Source organism: Struthio camelus, chromosome 5 (assembly GCF_040807025.1).
Source record: "Struthio camelus isolate bStrCam1 chromosome 5, bStrCam1.hap1, whole genome shotgun sequence".
NCBI classification, from domain to species: domain Eukaryota; kingdom Metazoa; phylum Chordata; class Aves; order Struthioniformes; family Struthionidae; genus Struthio; species Struthio camelus.
In genome coordinates this window covers 27,210,423-27,237,548 of record NC_090946.1, presented here as the reverse complement: position 1 = coordinate 27,237,548, position 27,126 = coordinate 27,210,423, and the positions used below count along the sequence as shown (strand labels likewise).

At 39.2% G+C, this 27,126-nt stretch overlaps 1 protein-coding gene and 1 long non-coding RNA gene across 3 annotated transcripts in view; one reads left to right on the top strand and one right to left on the bottom strand.

Moving 5' to 3' along the window:
• Positions 1 to 1,757: 1,757 nt before the first annotated feature.
• Positions 1,758 to 27,126, top strand: LOC138067449 (uncharacterized). Its single transcript, XR_011141414.1, has 3 exons — positions 1,758 to 1,828; positions 13,177 to 13,379; positions 23,696 to 27,126. It is a non-coding gene; the product is annotated as an uncharacterized lncRNA (long non-coding RNA).
• WT1 (WT1 transcription factor) overlaps positions 22,259 to 27,126 on the bottom strand; it is a 41,659-nt gene continuing 36,791 nt past the window's right edge. For both annotated transcript variants that reach the window (XM_068945261.1, XM_068945262.1), the window contains one exon: positions 22,259 to 23,620. In XM_068945261.1, coding sequence (XP_068801362.1) covers positions 23,499 to 23,620 — 122 coding nt within the window. In that variant the 3' untranslated portion in view covers positions 22,259 to 23,498. The remainder of the gene's footprint in view (positions 23,621 to 27,126) is intronic.

Here is a 27,126-nt window from a genome sequence, read left to right as displayed (position 1 = left end):
CATTTTCCCCTCTCAGGGCGCAGCGCCGGGCAGCGCAGCCGGGTGTCGCCGCTTCTCCCTGGCGCGCAGGTTGTTTCTCGACGTTTCCGTGGCGAAGGGGCAGGGCAGCCGCCGCCCGGCGCTGCGGGCGCGGGCGGCGGCGGGAGTGGGGCGCGAGGCCGCCGCCGAGGGGCGGTTGGGGTAACGGCCGAGCGCGGGCGGGAAGGGAAACGGCCATGTTTTAGGCCGTGCGTTAGGCGTTAGGTCAGGAAACGCTGTAATCGGAAGGAGCGGCCTTTTATTTTTGAAGGTAATTTGTGCTAAATCCATTAATCTTCAGTAACGGTGGACCGATAGGTAAATGAAAGGAGTGTATTCCAAAGCCAGTGCCCCCTTACGCACAACTCTTTCCCAGTACGTAGTGTATTACACAGCAAGACAGACAAGTTAATGGCTCCGGTTCGTAAAACGGTGTATCCCTGGTGTACCTAGAAAGAAAAAAGACACTTACTTTATCTGTTCTCTCTGGAAAGATGGTGGAAAGCCACCATGCTGGCACCTGATCCAGGCCAGGTGAGCTGACAGTATGAGGCAGCAGATCTGTGCCACAAAATTATCTGGATTTTTCTTCTCTGTAAACTATGTTGTATCGCAGTGAAAGACTTGCACAATCTAAAGAGAAGCCAGGGAGTGTATCAGAGCGAGCAGGGCTTTCATGGAAGCATTAACCCCGAGCAGGTTATTAAAAGGGCCTCTGGAGTGCGGTCATAAAAAGGGAAGAATTTCAAAGGTAACTCAGTAACAACAAAACAGCCCAGCAGGAACAACTTCATGTAACTGCCAAGAGGAATATGGCTAACACTCAAAAATTCTGAAAAAGCAGAAACATGATAAGAATAGAAAGGATGTTCATTTTCAAGCAGAAGATAAGATATGGATTAAAGTTCATTCGCAGAATACTGCCGAAAAAGATTTTATGGCTACACTCACCCCAAAACAGAAGATTCCATACTGAGTTATTTAAGTAACGGGGTAAACTATTTGAACCACAGAGCTTACTGTATAGGACATGTGCTGCTGTGGGATGTAAATCCTGGCATACACACACTTAGGCTTCTGGGGATCGTGTCAGCCTCTATTCTGGACTTCTGCACAAATTCTTGTGTATTTTTTATGTTTCCATCTCTGATTTTATCTATGTGGGCATTAAAGTCATTCATTCTCTGATGTTCTTTATCATTTAGTTTTGGCTCTCCCCCCCCCAAAAAAAAAAAAAAAAAAGGAAAAAGCAGTCTTAAAAAGGACCGGTAACTGTGTAACTAATCTTTTATATACAAATGAGGTTATTTTTTCTTTCCTTTATTCATTAAATACATATCATTTCTACCCATGTCTACATCTTGGCCAAATAATTATCCTTAGTTTATAGGTTTCTTGCAAATATCCTTGGAGAAGGAGAGCTTGGAAAGGGAGTGGACTGGACACGGGTCAACTCCAGAAAAAGGCTCCACAGTTTCTGATCACCATGGCACAACCTGCAAAAGTAACCGGAGAAAAAGCAAACAAAGGCTTTGACACAACTTATATCACTGGCAAACCACAGGAGAGAAAACAGATCAGGAACAATATTAGTTAGGAAGAGACAGGCAAAACTGTATGGGATTTTTAAGCTAAGGAAAGAAAGTTGCTGGGGTAGTGGAAAAATTTGTGAAACTGTATTATATATCTTATAGATGTGGCAATGGAGCAGTCTGCAACTATACATTTCACCTTCAAAAGTGAGCTGGGACTCCTGTAAAGTACATACTGGATGTACGCTGACGGGAGTGAATATGAACAATCTTTAGCTGTAAGTAAACTGGTCCTGCAATTTGTAGCCATACAGAAACGCTGCAGTTTTGCTTATTGATTTAGATTTACCATGATTTTGGCTTCCGTCATGTTATTAGGTAAATCGTTTGATCTTGGCAGGCCTCCTTCTTCTACTGTAATAAAAATCTGTTGATAATATTTCCCTTTGCTTACTCTTTGGCCAAGAAGACAATAAGATCTTCAGAACGAGGACAGTAACTTGCATACAAGTGCTATGATGATAAATATAATAATTTCTGAGTTTTTCAAACTGTGAACTATCGGTTTATTAAGGAAAAATGTCCAGGTTCGAAAGACTTGTTGGCATTTTCTGAAATGTTAGGCTGTGTCCCGTTCATTAGCCACCTTTTGAGGCTATGAACATGTGTTTGGTTAGTTAGATGTGGAAAGGACCAGCAGACTTTCCGGTGTCCCTCTTATCTAACTGTTTCTTTTGTATTTTCTCCCACTCTCAGCTTCACTTCTTTTTCCATGTTGCTTCTTATACTTTGAATAACTTCCCATCTGCCACATGCCAAATCTCCTTTAGATCCTTCGTTAAAACCTACTTCCTTCACATAACCTATTTATGTTGATATTTTCACCAAGACATCTCCATTCATTCCCCATCTGAGCTATTGTCCCATAAATCATATTTGTCTTGCTTAGATTGTCAGCACTAAACATAAAGCATGTCCCGGACATTCTAGCAGTCATTGCTAGTCTGCTGCCACATGAATGATAGCAGGGTCTTGTATCAATTTCTGTACATTTCCCAGCAGGACAGAGGAGAAAAAATAATTCAAAGAACTTCACAACAGCCCTCAAGGCTTGTCTGCATTACACAGCTGGGAACAAACATATCTTCCTCCCGTGAACTACAACTCACAGTATTATTAGTTAACCAAAGGTTAAACACAACTAACAAATGTTTGTTGCTTATACATGTGACAGTTACTTATTCGCATACAGACATGTTAGTAGATATTAAAACATGCCTTTCTTCTTGGTTCTGAATGTGAATGTTTAAAATGACACCATAAACATTAATAGAAAAGAAAATTATTGGTCCTTAATAGTTGATAACAAGATATAATGTGCTTAAAATTTGATGAGAAAGATCTGTGAATAGTTTCGAAAATGAATTTTCTAAGCTCGTATTTAGTCAACAGCTCTCCATTTCAATTGTGAAGATTAATGTTTTTTCCATGAAACTAATGCCAAAACTTTGACTCACTGGAAATAAAACATTAGTTTAAAGAGCTACTCATTATCATTTGTTTTACAGTAAGAAATAATTTTAATGAATTAAGATATAAACCATTCTGTCACATAACAGTAAGTTGAGAAGACACTGAAGGTGACCTGTATACAAATAGTTCATCTGTTGTTGCCAAGTTCGCAACTACTGTAACACTTGCATTGCTCACATGTAAAGAAAGTTTTTCTTGCTCAAACTGTCTATTTAGATTATCTTTCTTCCTCTGTAAAACAGAAAATCTAATGCCATTCTTGCTTAACTTACCAGAGTATGGTGAGGACTGACTCATTTTTCTTTATCTATATGGTGCAGAACCTCCCCCTGGATGTTAACATCCCCTGGCCTAAAATCAGCACAGGCATGGATGCAGTCAGTGAGATCTTCTGCAGTGTGATACTTTGACACATGTGAGCTTAGATGTTTTTAGGCTTAGAGCTTGTATAGGTTATAGCTATTAATGTAATGAGCATTTCTTAGAAGTACCTCTGCATCTTCAGCATGTATTGTTGCTTATGTGAAAGACTGTAACAGTAGATCCTGAGGCCACCTTCTCACTTACTACGACTTTTGTCACACAAGAATGCCGCAAAACCTGGGAAGTCCCCAAGACTTCTAGGAAACGAGTGACTTTAGTGGAAGGTGAACATCTTGCAGGATATATTCATGTTTATTTGAAATCAGAATCTTACTTTAGCATTAATATATGTGTGAAATATCTAGATGAGACAAGAAAAATAAAAGAGTGAAGAAATTAATTTGATTTTTTTGTAATGAAAGTAACTACCAATGCTGGAGTATCAGCCAATCGTGCCAGAAATTCCTGAAAAATTTGGAGCTGCCAGGGGGGGAGTCGAAGATCCTTAACTCCAAATTCTCCTTTATTTCCCACAAAATGGACAGCAGCTGTTATTCTATCATTCAGCATTTAGTAGGATATATCTTATATTGTATTTAAGGTTTCATTTTCCTTTTTGGGTTGTGACACACTGTTTTGGTCAATTTTTCTCTCACATCAGCTTATTTTTTCAGCTTGTTTTTATTTTAGACTCATTCCTGTTAACCTACTGAGCTCTGGAACTGGTGTTCTTGGCTTTAGGGAAGCTTCAGAATGACAAAGCTGGGAAGGTGTTGGCAGACAGTGCCGTTGCACTTTGGGATAGATGTTTTGTAGAAGCCGAGAAGCTAAGGAATCTGCAGAATTCCAAAACCCCAGTGGGTTTAATGCTTCTTATTCTCTCTACCGTACCAATACTTTGATGTGTGTCCCACTTCCTGGCTTCCCTAGCAATGTGAAGATCTCGTGAATCTTGGATCTTCACAGGATATTTAATATACATCCTAAATATTTAGAAAAATTTTATTTTCTAAAGAAACTACCAATCAAAATGTTGTTAAGGTAAAGGCAATTCAGAGCACATGTAAATCATCTAAAATATGTTCCCTCTGTAGGAGCTGATTTCTCCAAAAGCTGATCATGATTTTGGTTATGCAATACGGTGTACTTTGAAAGAGTTATGATTTTTCAGAAGACAGATGAGTACTTTAAGAAAACAGCGTATTTTCAAGGTGCCTCCATCTGGCTATTTAAAATGGAAGTGTTCAGATTTCCTAGTGACTACAGGTGATTTGGGCATACAAACAAGCACTGCAGATTCTTACGCTGACCTGACTGCTGCTTGTTCTGTGTCAGAAAGAGCTCGGTTTCCAGACAAGGACCTTTTCTTTCCTTAGTGACAGCTTTCCGAGCTCATTTGGATGCTAAGATTTACAAGAGGGGCTTTTCGTGCTTTTCACATCATCACTGATAATAATTGTTCAGGTACATCTGTAAGAGCTCACCACCTTCATTTCAGCCTCTGAGGCTGTAATGCAGGAATGCACTTCAGCAAATCCATCATTTTTAAGTAGTGTGTAGGCTACACACATATTCAGCTGTTTTCTGAATGGGAGTGTCGTCTTCTAATAGATCATACAGCTCGAACCTACTAAATCCTTCTTGTTATACAGCCCAAGAAGGAATTGTATCCAGTCTTCCCAGGGTTAATTGTTCCCAGGAATAAAAAATCAAGGAACTGTGTTATTTAGAAACAAAGTTGCTGGATACAACTGAAGAAACAGGTTACTGGAACAAGTATTTTTTACATGACCATTTCTCAAAGTCAGACTGTACTTGAACAGTTAAGAAAATTAGTAATTACAGACATTACATACAAACTAGGAAACTGGGAGTTAAGAACAAATTTAGAAGAGACCACTTCCTGCTTCAAAGAGATGATAATAATTCATTAAATTACTTGCGATGTTCTAATAGCGTCAACAGTAGCAAGTGACAATGTTGTTAGGAAACCAGCACTGCTGGATACAGTGCACAGTTAAATTCTGGCTGTGCTTTGTGTGAGGGAGAGACCTAATGCCTGGCCCATAGAGAGGACTGTTATGAGCAAAGACGACCTTGTTTAAACTTTAGAGGCCTGTATAGTATTACAGAAATAACCGTCATCAGCATCATCATCCTCTGGTACCAGCTCTACAGCATATGCAGTGATTCAGCCAGTGCACAGGTTTTAGGGCAGGATGTTTTATTACTCTGTGGATGGATTCAAATTCCTAAGATTGCTGAATGCTCAATATAAGCATTAAATAACAAAAATGAGAGGTTGGAAATATTTTACTTATCAGATACCTGGGTAATAGGGAAAGGGATGGCAGGAAAATAAGCACTCTTTGCCCTCTGCTGGCTGGCCCTCAGCACCAGCAGGGCCCTGAGTATCATGCTTGTGGTTGTAGGCTTCAACTCAAGTGTTTGAGGGTTTTGGAGTACATGAACAAACTTTTCAGTATCACAGTTGTCAAAACCTTTAAGAAGTGCAAATACTCAGACTTCATGTAGGTCACAGTATTGTGTCTCCAAGGGATATTGTACTGACCACCTTGTTCATTTCTTACTTAATTCGAAAAAAAATCTCCAATTTTGAAGCCCCTCGACATTGCCACAGGATTTCTAGTCTATCAGTGAACTTAGGGGCCTTTATCACAGCAGTCTGTTCTGGCTTGCTCCATGACACAGAAAATATTTCTTATAACTGATGAGCAATAGACTGTTTTTATAACAGCATGTTTCTGTATGCATGCCCTGCCTCGAATATGCCTTCCCCATTCCCAGGCCAGAGACACCAACTCAGTAGTCACAGTCTACTATATTACATCAGAGGGCCTCATTAAATCACTGTAGACACAATTATCTTTTGTATCCATCAAACTGTGAAAGGTTACCTGAGTTACTAAAAAATTCCAGGCGTGTCTTCCTAATAAACAACAGTATAGTGATTAATTGCTAAAAGAATCTGGTGCTTTAGGAGTAGCTTTTATTTGGAAAGTTTAACATACCCATTCACCAGACAACTGAACTCTCCACTTCTCACTTTCTCAGGTCACCTGCAAGTCCTAAAGATTTATGTGAGCAAGAAATATTGTTACTTTTTAACATGTTTTTTTAAGTAACCTATCTCAGATAGAGATTTAGCTCCATGATGCATACAAAGAGACTCTGCTTTGAGAGGATTTGGTATGAACTGGGTCACAAAGGCAATTAAAATCGTAAACCAGATGTATTATGTCTGTTCAATCCTTTTCGTTTGTGTCAACGGGTGAAATCGTAGCATGGTACGCCCTGGTTCATTTTGTCTTTCTAAAACTGGAAACGATGCAAACAAAAAAGCAGTTTTCATGCTTTTTAGAACTAGGAAAGATACTCATCTTATTCCACTTAAAATAATGATTAATTTGAAACTAAAAAATGCACATGTATTTTTTAAGATTGTGATTCTATAAAGTGCACTCAGTAGTCTGGTTTCACTTTAATAGTGATTCATTTGTTTTCTTATGTATCTCATAGTATTTATATATAGGATGAAACAGATGTGAATAAATCACACCATTAAAGCTGTATTTTCATTCATCTGTGGAATCCTTTATATGAATTACTAATTCTTTTAAAATAGACAGTTTGACTTTCATGTGACTGAACTGAACTGAATATGCTTTCTACTTCCATGGAAGATCAGTTTAAACACAGTAAAAAAGTAAATCATGTATGCAGTTGCTCAATAAGGAGTTACTCAAGTTAATTATATTTCTGTTGGTTTTGGCAAGTATCTAATGTTACAATATTTACTTTACTGTGATAATCTGAAGCAAGCTCTGAGCCTCTTTAAAATCACACTCTGCAGAGTGCGAAAGCTGTAAATACTGCAGAGCGAGGATTTAACTCCAAAATAGATTCATTGCTTATTTGCCAAACTTCCTTCAAATGGAGGAGGACTGCTGCTCTCAGAAAGGTATAGGTAACTGCTGGGAAAGCTGCTGTAAGAACTTGGTGGCACTGAGCAGCTGGCGCTATGGCATCCTTCCTAGCTAGATGCCATCTTTCAAAGCCCACCCTTGGGGCTGGAGCTCAGTAGCCAGTAATTTCATGACGCACACTAGCAGATCTGCTTCTCTGCTCTAGTGCCAATGAGCCTCTGTGTCCGACTGCCCAGGAGATCGCCAGAAATACAGATCCCATAGCATAGAGGTGTTACCCACCTTCCTTCAGGGTACCTAAATTCCCGGTGAGAGCAATGCCTGGCACAGAACTAATCAAAATGGGTAGAAATCTCTATGGCCGCACCTTGAGAAGGTCACCTTTATTAAACATCCCGTTTTTTATTTCAGCTTACATTGTTTCGGTCATACTTGTGCTTTCATCTTCACCTGTGGGACTTTCATACTCAAGCCTGATACAGTTATGTGTATTTTAGGAGGAAAAAATGCCATATGTGGTCTCTAAATAGCTTTCTTTCCAAAGCTAGCCAGAAATTTGGCTATAATTTACTTTATCTTGCCAATACTTTTTGTCAGAGGAAATTGTTGGGGCACTGGAAGTTATTTATTTTCCAGTATATTTTATTAGGTTATTTCCTGTTTTTCTTCCTGTTCCTTTGCTCTGTCTAATTTGGCAGATTGATTATCTTCTTGCACTTTCTTCCTCTCGGTTTGTTCTCCCTGTCCTACTCACCATCTACTTTTCCAAATCTTGTGATTGGTTGAATCTTAACAAGTAAAGCTGGCCAAGGCTTTCAATACTTAAAATGTGGATAAAGCTTTTCAACTAATTTAAACCTTCGGGCTTGTCACAGGAATTAAATTCAGACCTGGAAAATAGTCATTTCCTCTGTTTTTTGCATAGTTAGTTTTTCTTGGTATCTTATTTCCCCAAAACTTGTGCTAGCCCCTGCTTTATCTTGTTCCTACACCCACTAAAGCCAGTGAGAGTTAGACTGGTTGTCATTTCACCTGTTTTCTATTTCAGAAAGAGTGCTTGCATACTCCCAAAGACCAAAGCATTTCAGCAGGTCTCAGTTTTTCAACATTTAGATTTGCAGCACACTGGGATGGGTAGAGATCAAAAGCGCTAGGAAGTAACGCAACATCCCCGCTATCACCTGCTGAGTGTTGGGCAAAACAAGTCATTCCTCTGAGGGTATGTAAGCTTACTTGGATGAGGACCCTTCTTGCTGAATACAGCTACCTTCCTTTCTGTGTTAGTTTCAGTGAAGAATAATTATGTTAAAAATAAGTAGTTCTAGGTGACTTCCATATTTAACTTTGGCCTCTAGCTCCACCTCTGTTTAGCACTGCGTGTTTTATTTCTGTGCTAGGAAGTGAAAATTGCTCATAAATGATTAAAATTAACCAGATTTCTCTAAAGGTGAATTTTCTAATCTAGTAGCTCACAGATTTCTAGTGAAATGCACTGTTTCAGGAAACCAGTCCCTCTCATGTAATGTGTCCCTCTAGACTGAGATAAATTGAATGACATTAGATGCATCTGTACCTTGGGAAAAGAGATCATTAAGTTCAACTCACAGAGAAGTAGCCCCAGGGGATCTCAGGCTTATTCAGGCTGGCCAAAGGCCATAGCCAGCGCAGCAGAAATTCCCAAATTTGACATATTTAAGCTATTATTTTGAATTGCCAAATAGTCTTTAGACATATTGTTACAGAGCCCTGAAGTAGAATTGCTCAGTGGTTAATTTTACTCATCAGCTGCTTTAACACATGTTCCAGGAAGGCAGGAATGTTGTGTTATTCCTGCAGCATTTTATGATTTCTCTCCTAAGAGAAAGCCATTGAATTTGTATTTATTTTTAATAAAGGTATTATTTTTGTCAGAACCCTTCAAAAGAAGCAAAACTATTACAGAAACCTATTGATTCAGTTCAATAGCACATAAAATAATGATTAGGTTAAAGTGACTTAGCAAAATGTCATTGTTTCAAAACCACAAGTGAAAAAAATACTTATTTTAAATACATATTTAATACTAACTGTGTATGGACAACCCATCAAAACTGGAGAGGGGAAACTCCTAACTTCGCTTCTGTAATCAGTTTTAAAATGTTATCTAAGTTTCAACATTTGTTAACTAAGCACAAATTTGATAGCATTGAGGGGAAGCAATACACTAGAAGCAGATTAGAGAGACAAGAATATGCTGATACTAAAGGCAGTGAAGAAATATTTTTTATGCCAAGAAAGAAAAAACTTGGGGTATGACCTGGAAATTTGAACACTTGAAGAACAAGGGTTCAGCATTTTTTATTTTTCATTTTTGGCACACTCCATTCGCTCCAATTTACTGCTCATGCGTTTGGACACAGATTCAACTGTCTCCTGTATCCAAGGGTAATGACCTACCACTCCAGTGATTTAGTGAACCTCAACTCGGTGCAGCCACTCAATCAGTGATGGGCTAATCCCTTAATGGCCATTTGTGTCTTTCCAACGCACCCTGAAGAATTCTACAACGCTCCGGTTCTGCTGCACAGAATTCTGTGCACTTCTTCCACCCACGTTATCTTATCAGGTAGCTAATTCCCACAAATGATCGTGCAGTTTCACATTTAAGATGAAATTGCCATTGAATCATAAATTTGTCACTCTCCAGACAGCTGCTAAGTCAGTAAAATCTTGATCAAGTGGGGATTAGTCACTGGATTGAACAATTAAGACCTGTGAGTGCATCTGGCCCTCTGTCAGAGAAATGTTTATTGATAAAAAAAGTAGTTTATGTAGAGGTTTAGAATGTTATTAATTCTTAAGTGGGGCATAATCCTTTATCTAGTATATTGTGACATATAACTAACTATCCCACTAATGTCTTGTTCTGCTCAATTGACTATTTAAACGGAATTAATCTTTTGAAATAATGATGACTGTGAGCCTTGATAAATTACCAGGGCAAAGTACAGTCAGAGATGTCATTTACAGAAAATGCTTGCTCCCATGATTTTTTTAGTCTATAAAGGAATATATCATTTGCGATCATTACCTAGTTATGTTTTTATGAAGATATTCTTATAATATTAAGTGGCATATTTCCTACACAAGAAAAATACAATTCCTACAAAAAACTGACATATACACGTGTTACTCTGAGCTCTGTTTTGAAAAAAATTAGGGTGCAATGGGGTACTGGAATGCTATTTTATAATTCTTGTTACATAATGGAAACAAATAAAGGAGATAAGCACGTCCCTCAAGTTAGTGACCCTATCCAAAGTTTTCTTTAGCAGAGGTTTTTCCCGTTTTATCATATATCCATGTTTTACCAAATGTATTTTTGTTAGTTCATTGTAGGAAAGAGAGAGTAGATCTCTGAAATGTGAAGCCCTACAGTTTCATGGCTGAAAATTTTACACCCTTCATATTTTGAACATTAAGATAGTTTCTTAACTACAGATTCAGATGGATTTAGATTCTGGCCATTTTTATAGTCTTCAGTTATGGAGTTTTCATAAAGCTGACAACCATCTGTGAAGAACTCAGCAGAGACTAGAAAGACTAAAACTATTAAGAGTAGCTATTTTTGCTTTTTTTCCCCCCTGAAAACTAAACTAATGAAAACTAAATGATTTAAGGTATAATTCACTACTGATACCCCGAGTGAGTGCAGTCCTGTTACCTGACAGATTCAGTGCACATGCACTCAGTAAACAAATTTTGTCTGCTGTGGCTGTAGTTGGTAGTAATTGACCAAATGCAACCAGAAACATTGCTATGTCTTTAGATTAAAATGTGATTTGCTTGCTTTACAGAAATCTCTGCGTTATACTTGCCTGTTATGAAAATGAGTTTCTGGAATTACTCCAGACAAAGGACAAAACTGAACTTGCATTTTCGGCAGCCTGAACGCTCTCACTCCGTAGCTCTGAGTACAAGACTTCTTTTTTTTAGCAGCTCTGTACTGTTCAGTCCCTTTGCTTTTCTCACAAGATACTGAAACAAAACATTCAGTTTTGGGTTTGGAAGGAACATTTTGTTCAAATTGAATAGCAGTTTTCAGCATTTTATTGCCACAAAAAAATAAATGAATGAATTTGAAATCTTGGAGAAACACCTCTAAGTTTTCCTACCCAACTGAAAAATCAGTTATTTTCACATCCTTAATTAAGTTAGCAATAGATTTATATAGCAATGTTGGCAGAGTTGGAACCCACTTTTAAATATTAATTTAATAGCAACACATTAACTCCACACAAGAAAATAAGATTAATTAATGCTATGGAGGAAATTAGTTTTAGTAAGATAGCAGTGATATTTTTCCTCTTACACTGTATAGCACCGAACACAATAGCACATGCAATAAAGAATCATCATAATGTTTAGCTGTATTAAGTGTTCACAGAACTCAGGTGCAAGTAAAGATATATATAATTTTGGCTGCGCATAATTACAGTCTGCATCCTTAAGCACTCTTTATCCAACACTCGTTACAGACTGTTTGTGACTGGTGCATACTTTAGATAGGGGAGGGTACAGAAAAAAAAAAAAGTACGGTTGAAGAAGTGGTCAAGGAACACTTTAGTCAGACAGGTATTTTTACCTACAATATAAATATTGGTGGGATTTAGCACTGGGATATGATGTAAAATTTCAAGTCTAAATCAGCCACCTTGTGTTTTTTTAGCAGACAGGGCTTGAAAGAGTCTCAGCCATTTCATACAGGCAGTATTTCCACAATGCATCTCACACGAGGAGGCCTCATACTCTGATTTCCGTGTCTCATATAAGCCCAAATTATGCCCTCAAAAATGAGTACATAGATTTTACAGAATCTCTGAAGTGCTTAATCTGTATCCGGCTACAGGCTACAGCACATGACGGGGAGTTTAGTCGAGGGTCACAACAACTGCCATACCTGGCAGCGTGCGGGGGTGGCCGGGTCCCTCGTCGCTCTTCGTCGTCCCACCTCCGGGAAGCTGGAAGGGGCCTACGCGCCCACTGCATCAGAGGGGTGCCCCGTGCTGGGGCTGTGTGAGCACAACAGAGGTGGCAGCAAGGACATCGATCGTCCCCTCAGCCACCAGCGAAGGGGCTGGAAGCAGCAGTCCCATGCAAATATGTATAAAAGCCCAGCAAAGAATGAGCAACTTATACTGATAAAAATAGGGTGAGTCACCCTCCTCCCTTTAATTTAACTACCTTGTCTTGCCCCATCAGTGTACAATCCAACCAGTTACTAATCTTTTTGTTTTATTGCAAATCTCCTAATACTTGGTGTTTCTCTTTTAGCGCCAGCCTTCAGATTGCACAAGATTACACAAGAATTTCAATTTTCTCCAGGTCATTAAAGTACATGTCTATCCTCATAGTCAGGGAGGAAAGTTTGAAAAGGGAAAGAGACAAGAAATGGAAAATGCAAAATGCAATCCAACATTTATTATTCAAAGCTTCCGGTATCTTAAAGCCAAATGCATGATTTCCTGTACCTGCCAATCATTCCTCTGAATATTTAGGAAAATCCTGCTGGTAAAACAACAAGTTTGGTATCATTTAATCTAGCTTTTGTTAAAACATTGCTTCAGAGATATCAGATAGGAAATCCACAAATTCTTTCTCCCTGGGCTTTATTCAGTGCAGCTAACTGCAGTGATTGTTATGGTCTGGGCCACATACACCTGCTAAAATGACAATGTTTTAATTTTTTTTTTATAGTAAATTCTCCCTCAGTATTACATCCTACATTCTTTGTCAAATCACAGCTAAAGGGCCTCTTGCTCAAGGAACGCAGCCTGAATTCTTGTGCCAACCTGGCTGGATGAGGGTGATGAGATGCCTGAAACACACATGTGGGATCTGCTTGGGCCTGCAGCGCCGGAGGAATGATGTCCTTCCTGACCTCATGGAGAAGGCACCATCGTCTTGGCCTCCACACCAAGAGCGTCGAAACTCCCGACCTTCTCTGGTACGTGGGATTGGCCACAGGCCAATTCATCCTAGCGTATTTTAACTTTCCACCCAGATAGTCGGTCTCTCTTGGTAAGGCTGCCCATGCTGCCTTTATGCCAAGAGGGGAACACGCTGCACATGGCAGCATTGCTGCAGCTTGCGCTCCCAGGGCAGCTGGAAGGTAGATGCAGACAGCTATTGTGTTTCCATGCATGTTACCTGTACTGCTAAAGGACTGCTTCTTTTCATGAAGCCCTCAGAAGTTTTCTAGTAAAATCAGATATGAGCAGGGAGAAATCAGTCAGGGAAGCTCTTGGGGAAGAGTAGGCTTGTAGTAGCCTTACCTGAATCTTATACTACATGTGAATTGCCAAGATTTTTCACAGAGAACCAACCAGTTATGTCCATGAAAATATAATCAGAGCCTGGCATTTTGCAGCCAGTTTCTTCAGGAATCAGACAGAAAATGCCCTACACTAGTCATTGCTTTTCCATGCTGCTTAGAAGCATGATTTTGTAAATACTCTTAAAATTCTGTTCTCATGGGTCACAATTGTTTCATTTTTGCCCTTGCCTATGGCTGATTAACACAAATTAAATGTCATGCTAGTCAGCGCAAGAAATCTGCACAGTGTACAGAAATACAAGGTTTCCACTAGAAGCCAAAAATGTTTTCATGACGGTTATTAATGTTTTCAGAAAAGGTCAGAATTTTAAATGTGCTGATATCAAAGACAAAAACTTAAAAATTAAAATCACAGCAATCTTAGATTTAAAAATAAAGTTGAAAAATCCAGCTGGGTTAGTTTTTATTTTTTCTGCGTTTAGTACACAAAATCTGAACAAAAATATTTAACATGTACAAAAATGACCCTGCTTTTTAAAGATGGGTCTCTGCAAAAAGAGCCAGGAATGTAGTCAGCTATTTCCAGCAAACGGCCAAGGTAAACAACATACAATTAAAAAAATTTCCCCCAACTAAAAACAGTGTTATACATTTCATGACTACTCACTGCACTGCTCCTCAAATGAGTTCGATTTTTGAGCCAGTATGTCATCTGAGTCTCAATTTTAGCTCAGCCTGATCTTCTTACATTGAACATTCATTCCAGGTAGAGAAGTGGGAAAAAAAAAAAAAAAAGACTGCCAGACTGCCCTGGGTTTCTCTGTTGTCTGAAATTCTGTTCTATGGAAGTAGTATTGAAATTGTATAGTGATAAATACAGAAACACATATAAAAGCTGCTGGAATCCAGCTAACTACATGATTTACAGAATCTAAACAGTCAGGGTACGTGGTCTTTCCCATGGTCTTGATATCAATGTGACAGAACATCCTCTAACTATATACTAATTTGGAATGATCGGTGTACTGAATTTTGAATAATCAGGTTTTTTTCAGCTGAATCCAGCTATTTTTGGTCAGGTAGAAGTCTTAATGCTATTACCTCAGGAACACAGGACTCCTTCCTTTTATCTGAGTAAGGGTTTAAAACTGCAGATTTAGCAGAAGCTCATACTAACAAGGGAGATTAAATGTTCAACAGACATCTCAAAATTCATATAGTTAATTGGGAAATTCAGAGTCTTTATTCTAGTGTTTCTTGGTTCTCTATAGTACCCAGTTGCAATAAATACTCTGGAGCAGTTAGAAATTACATTCTGTAAGTCTCTATTAAACAAAACACCTCAAGAGAGAAACTTACAAAATGCAGTGTCCTTTTTGCTGACCCCCCCAATCTGGTTTAGGTCCATCCAATTTTTTTTATGTGCTTTTGGATACCTAGCCTTTTATAAGTAGCTGTTTGTAATGTAATTATACCACTTCAAAGCAAAAAGTTGAACCATAGAGGCTCTTCATTAAGAAAAATTCACTTTCTTTTTTAGTTGATGTTCTTTAGTGGCGAACTGTGGCTCTCTCTGAAATGGTATTTGTTTAGGGATTTTTTTTTTCCTAAGCAAATGGCACCTATCTTTATATAAGAAGTTTTAAATGTTGTATCTTTAAATAGAGCTTGGCTGACTCCAACTAAATCCAAGGTGTCAGCTGCTTCAGGTTTGTCGTTGTGGATGTGGCATATTCTCCTGTTAGTTCACTGGCTTTAATTTAGCCCCAGCTGATAATAAAATGTTTGGCTGGATGATCATTGATTGATGTGAGGGAAGCCTGGGGACCTCGGCCCACCTTCTTGTGGCTGTGTTCAAAACGTGCTCAGCCATTAAGCCCAAAGGCCGGGAGGGCCAGAAGAGCAACCTACTACCTGCCCACAGGGCGCAAGTCTAGAGCTCTCCAATTTGGATCTGCAGTACACTGGCAAAGGCCTGAAGTGAAAGAAGATACACAGTTTCTGCCTGTTCTCTGTGTGTTGTGTAGTTAAAAGCAAGGCTCTACCACTTGAGGCCGGAATATTTCCCCATCAGTGCATTCATTCATTTTTTTTCCCCTTTAATAAATCATGATTTGTTAGGAATACAATGGCAATGTCCTCAGTGGTTGATTTGGCTTTAGAAGAAAAGGAGACTTTGAAAGACAGCTATTAGACCTGTGTGAGCTGGATGAGAACTAAAGGGTTAACAAAACTGTAATCGTGGGCAGCCATCAAGCAGCTGAGAGTAGCAAACGCACTGGACACAAACAGGTGATAAAAGCAGATAAGAGAGATGACAAAATTAAGAAAATAAAGAACACTGTTATAAAGATTTATAGATCAGCTAGAGCAGAGCAAAATAAATGATAACAAACACTGATAAAAAGAAATGGGGTATCAGCCATATAAACACACAGGAAACTTCAATGCTTCTGTATAGTACTATGACACTGCTTTGTTTACACCAGCATTGACCTTTTGCTCCCAAAGAAGTTTATTAACCATCTCGGTCTTTTTTTGTGTTGCTTTACTCATCAAGAGAAAGTTGTACAGGGTTGATTCTGATGAATGGCTTTTTCAGAAAGTCAAGTTATCCTTGACTAGATGCAGATGGCCTAGTAAAAAATGAATGCTGCCAGCAGACATTGTCTTTATCAGTAGTAAAAGTTCAGCAGGGACTAGACTTCCTCATCTCTGGCCAGAGAAACCCAGCCTTCTGTTTCAGCACCATATCACATATTGTCCTAATGAATTCTTGTAACACACTGCAGCCCAGATAAATATGCTTATATTAATGTTTTTTGGCAGTCTGGGGCATGGTACAGAATTGACACAAGTGTTTGGATTCTGCCTGAAGCAGACACTAGGAATTTACACAGCTTAGAAATATTAGACTGTCGTTAGGCTGTCTGTCCTGCATGATGACCTTCAGTATTGTGAGCTGCAGTTCATCCTCCCCAGACTGTCTTCCTAAAGGCAGTCTCGCTACTTGCCTGCGGCCAGCCACAGCCGGCAGCTCAGCAGGGTGAGAAAGCAGCTCATTCACCACAAGGTTTTGCTCATTCCACAACACTACAAAAGCTGATTCAAGATTCACTTTTCAAGCGGTCCAGTGGACTTTCATCAGGGCACTGTCCATCTCAGGCAATTCAAAACATGCTGCCATGCAACCTTTCCTTTCTTTGCCTCTCTATTCTGTATTAATTCCTCCCTGTGGTAATAGAAACACAAATCTCCACTTTTTTGAGATACTGAGCAGTGGGTGATTTGCAGAGACTCTCTCCTCAGAGCAAGAACCATCATTCTAGGCAACCTCAAGGCCAGTGGGATCCTGGCCTTTGAAGAAGACCTCAGACAATACCAGAGAGAAATAACAACCACATTTTTAAAACGCAGTAATTCTCAATAATCACCCAGATCCACTTGGATAAATGCTGTAGTAACAGTAACAGTACAATACTGAGCTTAGGCTCCTGAAATGCATTTTGAGTAGTATTATATGATAGTCTTCAACTCTGACGGCTCCTTTGTATGCACTGTAACTTTGTGTTGCAAGTTAGGAAATTCCTGCAGGAGTGTGAGCCACTTGGCAGCTTGGCCACATCGCATTCCCAGGGCCGTAGCTGCCCAAACAGAGCCAACCATCTAGGCTGAGCCATCTAGTGGCTGAAAATGAAAAAAAATTCCCAGTCTAAATTCAGTTTTTTGTTGGGCTGGACAGTGAATAACTTACTATACAGTGAATAAAAACCTCTTTATTTGCCTTTACAATGTACCTTTACTGTGCAGTTAGGCCTGTAATTTAACGTAAAAGCCTCAGCAATATTTAAGCAGACATGATTATTGTACTAGTAGAGCACATGCACGTGCAATTTCCCAAGAAGCTTTGGGGGCAAGATTTTTTTCAGGGCAATGAGGTTTTTTTAACCTGAGAATAAAATAAATACAGTTCTTTTTCTCTCCTGCACCTCTGTACTAAAAGGTTTCAGACCTGTGTGTTTTTATAATCCCCTTGCACCAAATGGCCTTTTTTGATGGTGGGGAAGGGCAACTGGTTTTATATTAGATTTATTTAGCCATTTAAGCCAGGATGAGCAACCAGTGATATTAGTAAGGCCTTTCTATTACCAGTCAGCCAATCTTTAAAGATTGAGATCTTGGCTGTGCAAGAGTTCATCAGAACATGAGTAGCCTGTACCACATAAAAAGCAGTGATGCTGATAAATTATATTTATGCCTGTGGGATAGGCATTTAGTCATCAAGAACAGAAAAGCCCTGCCTAGGACAGTTATTTTCTTATTCAAGATTCACAGTGCCTTTAAACACTTGTCTTTAAAAGTCTCATCTGTGGTTTTCACCCTCTTCGTGGTAGAGTCTGCCTGCTGCTCACTGTTCCTACAGTGCCTGGCACAAGATCCATGTCACTTGTGGCTTCTAGGAGAAATACTGTGTTACAGACCACCCTTGCTGCGCGGAGCCCCTTGAGGTCTCAAAGCTAACCTTTTTTAGCAGTAGAAGGTGGCATTTCTGTTTGGATAGCAGTCTATATAGGGAACTGTATTTTATTTATTTGATGCTCTGGATTATTTCCTGTGGCCCTGCTGATCCTGGTTCCCTCACCCCCATCATGTAAGAACATGACTGTGCTGATGGAGCTACATCCACCCATCACCACAGAAGCGGCTAAACCGGCACTTAAAACTGGGCTTCATTATGCTGCTATTTGAAGCTGTGGAAGTTCACCATGTATTTTATAGGAATCAGCACGGCTATGATGTCAATGTGGAAGTATGCAAAGCTTTGCACAAGCATAGTGGAACATAACTTTTGTATTTTTTGTCTTTGTCCCATTTGAGTCATATTCCAGCCAACTCTGTTCTGTCCTATATTACAGGTAGTCTTTCATGAAAAAACAGTAAAAATGCTTCTTTTTTTCTTTTGGTATCTCTTTATGTGCTTTGTACTGGTAACTTGCAAAGACAAAGCTGCCTGTGTACAAGTTCTCTGGAAACCTGCTTTTTAGCAAGTGTGCCAGAGCATCTCACTAGTGAAACCAAGGGCAGGAGTTACAGCCAGTACATCTGATAGCACACACATTTCTGTCTGTCAGGCTGATCTTCATTTCAAGTCGATCCAACAGCTTCCCCTCATCCCTCACGTGACCTTGCTGACAGCCCTGGTAAGTCTCCCCCCGAACACCAATAGTTCCTCTGCTCCTCTACTGAGGAGCTTGGGCTCAGCAGCACTCTCTGAGGCTATTGGTCCACCGTGCCCGTCCACTGAGTTTATCTCAACTCTACCCCCAGTTTTGTCACTGTATCCTTCAATCCCTTCTCTCCCCATAAAAGTGTCTAGCTGTCTCTTAAACTCACTTTACCATTTGCTTCTTTGACCTCACTTGGCAACTTATCCTTGTGTTTATTATTTGAGGTGGAATAGTTCTGGCTACATTCCTGGTTTTACTCTTAATTGTCTAATTTTTAGAACGTGTCAGTGGGGGTGGGATTTGGGTTTAGTTTTTTTTTTTTTTTTCAAACTAATCACTCTTGTGACCAGGTCTTCAGTTTCATTAGGCTCCTTTGTGTTATCAGGACTTCCCATAACTAAAAGGATTCTAATGAATCTTTTATTGGATCTTCACAAATATTGCAGCTGCACTTTCATCCATCAGTGCCGTTTTGAACTGCATACACTGCCTTTAATTACTTTTTTGTTAACTGCGGGGGAGGGGAATTTTCCCCAAGCAAGGAAGTATTGCCCAAGTCAAAAGCTGAGTGATTCTCCCTGCCCATACTCGCCCCCAGGGGGAAGGTACAAATAGGGCTCAAGCAGGACTGTGTAGTTCTCTGGCAATGTTCTCTGCCAAGATACCTCTGCCAAAGAGTTATCTTTTTGTACCTACCTGCTGCTAGGGGCTGCAGACACTTCTCAGAGCCCCTCAATCCACTCTTAAAGCCTTGTCGGGCTTTTGGACAAGGTGCTGAGAGCAGCTTGGTTACCATATTGGATTTCCTGTCAGGTCACACTGATGTTTGGAAGACACTGCACGTGACAGAGTTTTCTCAGTGCCTATTTGGGGAAGGGGAGAGAGGAAGAAACACTGGTTTAAAGCACCTACCTGTATCTTCAGGAAGTGTTCTCAGTTGCTTTAAGGTTGGTTGGTGGAGCAATGAAATGAATCCTACTGATATCCTGAAACAGATAGGCCTGGTTGGAGTGGCTTCTAAAATGAACAACTTGCCTAACCCATCATAGAAAGAGGAACAAAGAGCTACTTCTTTGCAAGTCCCCCCATTCCCTTACAGATATAACCACCTACATACAGAGGATGGATTGCTTTCAGAACGGTTCCCTAATTGGAGCAAGATAACTTCTTTGTACCTGCTGTTCACTCAGTAGAGTTTGTAGCCTTAAAAAGTACAACATGTCCCGAAAATATGATCATGTGGCTATAATTTAGGCATTTTAAGTCTTGTTTTGATAAAGTTGAAGGGACATGTAGCTGAATTCACTTACCTTGAAAAAAATGGTGCAAGTGAACCCCTTGAATCTCAGCTGGCATCATCAGAGAGAGGAGTTAACAAGTTCCCTTTCCTACCCAACACATATTGTACATCGTAGAGTGACAAGAAGTACAGGTGTTCTCTATATAATTAGCATTCTCCATTCTGGGGGGCTATGGAAGCTACAGAACAGGAACAGTAAATCAGTTCCAGTAAGAGATCAACTATCAACTGAAATAAGACCAGCCACTATTTTCAATTTAAGAACACAAGGCAGAGGCATACAAGATTCGCTCAATTAATTGTGATATTGAACATTTTCCAGAGAGCTAAGGATATTTGTAAGATATAATAGAGTGCAGCTCCCTCATCTTTCATATGGAGGTCAAGTTCACAGAAACCAAGCCCACTGAGCAGTTTCTGCCTGCCTCAAAATGAGGAATTGCACGCTGCAAGAACCAGTGTCCGGGGGCTGCTTCTGAGAAATTCAAGTAGTAAAGCACTTAAATAAAGGTAGCTTACCTTGCTGATAGAATCTTGAAAACAAGGAAATGAAAGGGAAAGACATAAAATGCCTCTCATGACAAAGACTGTAAAAAGGCCAAGGAATAAAAATTTTTAAAATTTATTAAACATTTAGCATTGTCTTCACTGCACTCAGACTGCTGGGGGATGTAATGATCATCAAACATTAGAGTACCAAGACAAACTTTCATTGAAAAAGTGGTGACAGCAAAAACAAAAGGACAGATACTCTATCACTTATCAACCCATGCTTCATTTTTATAGCCATCTACCATTATTATTTGGCATGCAAATCACTAAGCAGCAAAACCATGGACTTAGTTATATATAGGTCACTGGAAGTCTGGGCCATGGTGTGATGTAGTTGTGGTTATATTTCAAAAGAGATGGTTTTATTTATGCGTGACTAATGCAGGCACAACAGGAGGGTTGGGTTTTTTTTGGCTTGTAGTATAAACACTTCTGGCAGTTCTCTATTTTGGATGCAGACTGAGAAACAGATTATTTTGTAGTTGTAGGACGCTGCTGGGTAAATTGGAGGACACTGTTGTTAAGGCTGAACTTTCAAGCAAGTAGGAGGAGCTGCTATATTTTTTAATTCTGTGCAGTTTTATATACACCATTCACTCCAAATATTTGATGTTTGCCACACTTGTTAAGAGTTTCTCCAGAGAGATGCTGTCTTTTGGCAGCCAAAGATAAAGTTGACTGATACAAATGAGTCACAGTACCCCAACAGTAATTAACCGTGATGCAATACCCATGCGAAAAAGAGGACTTGAAGAATTAACTGTTGAGTTTTCTTGATGATGCAGCTGCACTTTAAGAGAGAAAGCTCAACCCATCATAAAGCTCCGTTGTGTACATTAGAGAAAAAAGCTTGGCAAGATACATTAAAGATTTTTGCTAAAAAGATACAAATATTTTGCAAGGTCAAAGGGCACTAAGGCAGGCTGCACTTACTTCTAGAGAAAAGTAGGCAGTATGACAAAGAAGCAATATTTTTTTTTATCTTCATTTTCACACTTCATCATCTAAGAAAGACTGTCTTTTTCAACCTGCTGAACTGATTTAAGCCACCCCAACTCTAAGTTAACTTTTACTTAAAAGTCACTTTATGACATCCTAATCTAAAAAGTTATCTATGCGAATAATTTCAGCACAGTTCTACAGAAGGCCAATACTTCTATTTTTAAACTGGATTTTACTATGCTATAAAGTTTTATACAAATCTTACAGGTCTAAAGAAAAGGAATACTTTTGTAAGAAGATGAACGATTGAAGCAACTGTTTTATAGCACAATATGAAACTTGACACTGTTTTCTGTTGCCAGTATTCCCAAGTGAGATGGATAAATTGTGGTCAAGACCTGGACAGGTTAACTAGTGGTCATCAGTGCTGGTGGTACCTTTATATACAAAAAAAAAAATGGATACTATTGGACAGGGCATTTGAAATTTAATACCAGACATGAAACAAGACATCTGTTGGACTCTCATTTGTTTCTCTTTGAATGGGCTTTAATTGAAAGCTCAGTGAAAAATGCAGGTTACATTCTTAGTGTTATCAATAGTTTGTAACAGCAACGACATCAGAACAGTGATGCATCTAATATTTATACGCTTTCTAATTTTAGATGTCTAAGAGCAATACATTATCAGATATATATATATACACACAATTTCAAGCAATTAAAAGTAAATAATAAACCCCTCCTCCCAAAACCCTGAAACAATATATTTCCTTACACTAATAATGTCTTTTTCACATATACTTGACAGAGTCTTTTTAAGTTACTTATCTTAAGAGTAATCTGTTAATGGAGATCCTGGACCAGCCCCATTAAAAGTTCAGTTTTAAGTTTATACAGCTTGCTAGCCACATAACCAGTGTGGCTTTACATTGTAAACAAATCCCAAATGTCTACAATGATCAAAATTAATTTTGTGTAAAGGAGATCTATATGTCTCATGATGGAATAAATTTAAACCAATACATTTAAAAGAGAGAGAGCAAGAGAGAGAGAGAGAGAGTTATTTGACAAACAAATCAGTTGTTGGGGATCAATTATGTTATTATTTAAAAAACAAGTTAACTTAATGGTAAGATTCTTATTTTCTGTACAGAGAGGTACTGGTTCATCTAGCTTTAGCTGCTCTAGGAATATGTTCTTTAAAAAAGTTTGATTTGTGAAATTCAAAAGCAGAACTTCCAACTTTAGAAGCTTGCCCCTTGGCAGTACAAGTACAAAGTTTACTAAAAGTATCTCAGATGACTGTTCAGTTGGGAAGATAGCTACACTAGCATTTAGAAACTTCAGCACATGCACAAATGCAGCAAGCATAAAGCTTATCTTGAATAGGGACAGGTGCCCTACCCACTGCAGGACTGAAAAAGGTACAGTAATATGTACCTAGAAAAGTTCAAGTAAAAATTAAAGCAGAAAACTGACATCGAAGCAGACATCAAAGGTGTCAGCGATAGTAATATTGAAACTGTGGCAATCTTGCTCACTTTTTAACAAAGTTATAAATAAAAATATCTTGAACTTATTGACTAGGAAATTTTGTAAGTCCGAATGGAAGACAAGGCTGAGCAGAATCCTACGGTTTAGTTAACTTGTGTCAAATGGGTTGTGAAGACAGCCGCAGCTTTCTGACAGAGGTGATCGAAGATGGCTGAAAAAGTTTGCAGTAGCTCATAATGTCCCATCTGGTTTATTCACTTGTTTGAACTGTCTAAAGGGCCAACTGCAGTTTAGTCATGTTCCTCTGGTGCATGTTGTGATGACGAACTAATTCATCAGACCTGGCAAATTTTTTTTGACAGCTGGGCCACCGGCAACTGAAAGGCTTTTCACCTGTTAACAAAACACCCTGTTATTAACCGGGTACACCGCTTGCCTGAGACACTGCTATTTATTTTCTTTTTGCAGGGTTGTGAGGAGCTAGGCAGAGCTCCAGTCAGGAGGAACGGCACCCTGGGCTGGCCTGACGGGTGTGGGAGTGCCCTCAGTTCCTGTTCACTTCAGTGCTCAGTGTTTTCCTACTTCTCCCTCAGCTGGTGTTTAACAACAGCCTTTTCAGATGACGTAGAACATGTAGCAACAGTTCCTTCCTAAAGAAAGGCCGATACTGAACACACCGTGTTGCCACGGCTAGACTATCGGTTCTTGAATGAACTAGTTTGGAACTAACTCTGGCATTCACACAAGCTTCAATCACACCTTTGTGTGCAGTGCAGACATACTGTTAGACACTGTGAAAAACTATCAGTGACTTTTTAGAGCTTGACATCAAGTCAAGGAGAGCCCTTCCAGCAAGTTCAACGAGTTTTGGCCAAAGTTCTTTGGAAGTGGTGAGTGTAAGGGAATGTGGTAGAAGCAACAGAGTTCAGCATGAAGTCTGCTGAACTAGACTAAAAGTTTCCCACTACTGTCAAAATAAAGGTTTTAGAGGCCCAAAGTATTCAGTATTTTTCTAACATTCCAACAAATATACTCTTCACTAAAAATGAACCCCAAGCACAGCATATACAACTTTAACAAGAAATGCCATCACCTTTTTACGGTTTAATCTGCTCTCTTGATTTTCTACAATACTTAAGTGGAATTTCAGGCCGTGCTTCTGATGCCGCAGGAATGCTGATGGAATGCTTTCATTAGCTCAGAGCAATGCCCGGTGACTCATGTTTCTTTTAGACTTGCATATTCTTTTTTTTCCTTTTTTTGTTTTCCTTTTTTTTTTTTTACCCTCAAATAGATGCAATACTTTAAAGCGGCTTCAGCTCTGGGCCAGGGCTCTTCCATGCTGTCTACACACCTTGTACTCTCCAACTCAGACACATTGGAGTGGTATGAGCTCACCCAGCCATCTTCTTCTCTTCTTTGCCTCACACTTTGTGCATTTCACAAACATCCAAATTCAGGCAAAAGGGGTCTGGGATGGGCGTAAATGTTGTGTATTTCTGTTTGCAAAATCCCATGCAATAAACAGATTATATAAACAGGGCGGAGGGGTTAAAATCTACTTTATCCACTTAACATACAAGCTTGCAAAAGCATCAACCATCTCACATGAGTGCATAAAACAGTATGGGACAAAGCTGATCTGGTTACAACTACTGATAAGAATCACAGATTGCATAAAGTGGTCTCCTTTCATCTCAGCAGCATTAGCCAAACCATCCTGTGAACTTATGTGAGTTATCTGTTACTGGCCGTTTTTTCACTGAACTACCACAGTAAAGGCCAGCACTGAGTTGTGCTGCCTTACAAGCAATTCTGGTTCTCTTCTTGCAACAGGGGGCAGCAATCTCTGCTAATCCTGTACTGGGCACAGATTACTCCAAATAGCTTCACTGTACAGATTTCAGAAATCATTTTTCTATTGCTTAAAAAAAAAAAAAAGATGTGTGCAGTTTTCCTTTGATTTTGTTGTTGTTTTCTAAACCAAAGATTGCTATCACAGTTAACTAACTTGTTTGTGGAGACTCTGCATTTGTAGCTTACCAAATAGTTTTATAGTATATTTAAAATCGGGCCCACAGAAGATAAAGGTTGCGTGTGCTTTGTTTCACCAAGATTTAACATGGAGCAAGATAACTTGAGCTAGGTGTTTTGTTACAAAACTTAGGGGGTACAGGAAAAAAAAGAGGAATGAAGCCACAGGGCAAGCTGGACATGAACAATCCCCAGCCATCACTAGTGCTCTTTCCCCTCAGGGTATGTCTATTTTACAGTCAAGGATGTGTGATGCAGCTGAAATGGCCAACATCAGCAGAGCAGGGCTGCAAGGTCCAAACACAACCTGAGCTGGTGGCGGGCAGCGAGCCCACACAAAGGCCTGTATTACACAGTAATTGGCCCTCAAGCGCCACTGTTTTCAGCGATGAGTGCAGTTTGGGCTTGGACCACATACAGCAAGAAAGGACTATAAGAGAGAGAATAGTTTCACTAGAAAAAAAGAGAGCGAGTTCTTCCCTGATTCAGGTAACCTGGGATAAAACCCTGCTGAAGTCAGGACAGTCTGGAGTCTTCACATGAATTAGCAGATCAGTCAGCAGTGAAATGCGATGGGGAGTGCAGTTTATCCTGACTGGCTGACATGAGAAAACTTTCTCGCCGTTTTGTCTCTATCAGAAAGTTACCTCTTACTGGTTAGGAAAGTATCTTTCTTTCTGCACACGCACACAGACCCAGGGCCTGCAGCTTAGCATGGGACTCTGGGGAGAACCCAGGAATACAGCCATGCCCTTTACCATTTGCAGATTGCAGGTGCAGATACAGCCATTACTTGAAACATTTCTTTGGCTGGCTCCACAGAAAGTCCCATTATTCTCAGGTGAGCCATGTCCTTTATGAAATTTTCTTATTTATTTTTGAAAGCCTTAAACATCCATTTCTTCTCCACAAGATAAGAAAAGAATACTTAGCAGGGAGAAAAAGATTTTCAGGCTCCTTCTCTACCAGTGCAGAGACACATTTTAAAAGGTTAATCCTCATATAGAAAATACTGTGGCATCAAATAAGAGAGAAGAGAAATTATTTCCTGACAAAAATAATCTCAATTCTTTTTAAACTAAGTTAGCATACAAAACTGTTTGGTAAAAGCACTGCATATGTAGTAAGAGGGAATAGAAAATGTTTATTCATAAGAACAATTCTAAAATTACAACTAAAATACAGAGTTTGCTGCAGTTGCTCCTCAATGGTGTTTACAATTATGTGAGGGCAGAGTAGACTAAAATGGCCTCCTATTTTTTTCTGTATTTATATGAAATACTATGGTTTCTACAAAAAGGTCCTTGAATATTTGAGTAAGCTTTTACTTTAGTGTCTGTCAGTGTGAGTTTGCAAGAGGCACTCTTTTTATCTTCAGGAGAGAAGAGATTACAGTGCAAGGAGCAACAACAAGAGCTTTGCAATGATATCCTGCATTAGGCTCAACTGACACTTACAGGAAGCATGAGTAGCTATGAATACTTTAGATTACAGACCTTCTGCTGAAGCTAGAATTAAAATTTCTGTCTTGTATGTTTTTGCAGTAAAGCAGTAGATCAGCTTCACATTTGTGGGTTGAGATCATGATGTTCACTTCACAATAGTTGACAGAATACATTTTGCCAAGCTGAAATTTCTTAAAACATGAAATAAGAATGTGTAGTTTCTAAAATCACCTAAATCTCATTTTGAAAAGTGACTATGACATTTAGGGACTATAGTTGCCTTGAAAAATCATTGGACTCTGAAATGACTTCTGTAGTTTTGAATATTTAACCCCTGGTTAAGAGACTTTATAATCATTTAATTTATAGTAACATTGATTTAAACTTAATAAATAATGAAATATAAATGTGAAGAAAAGT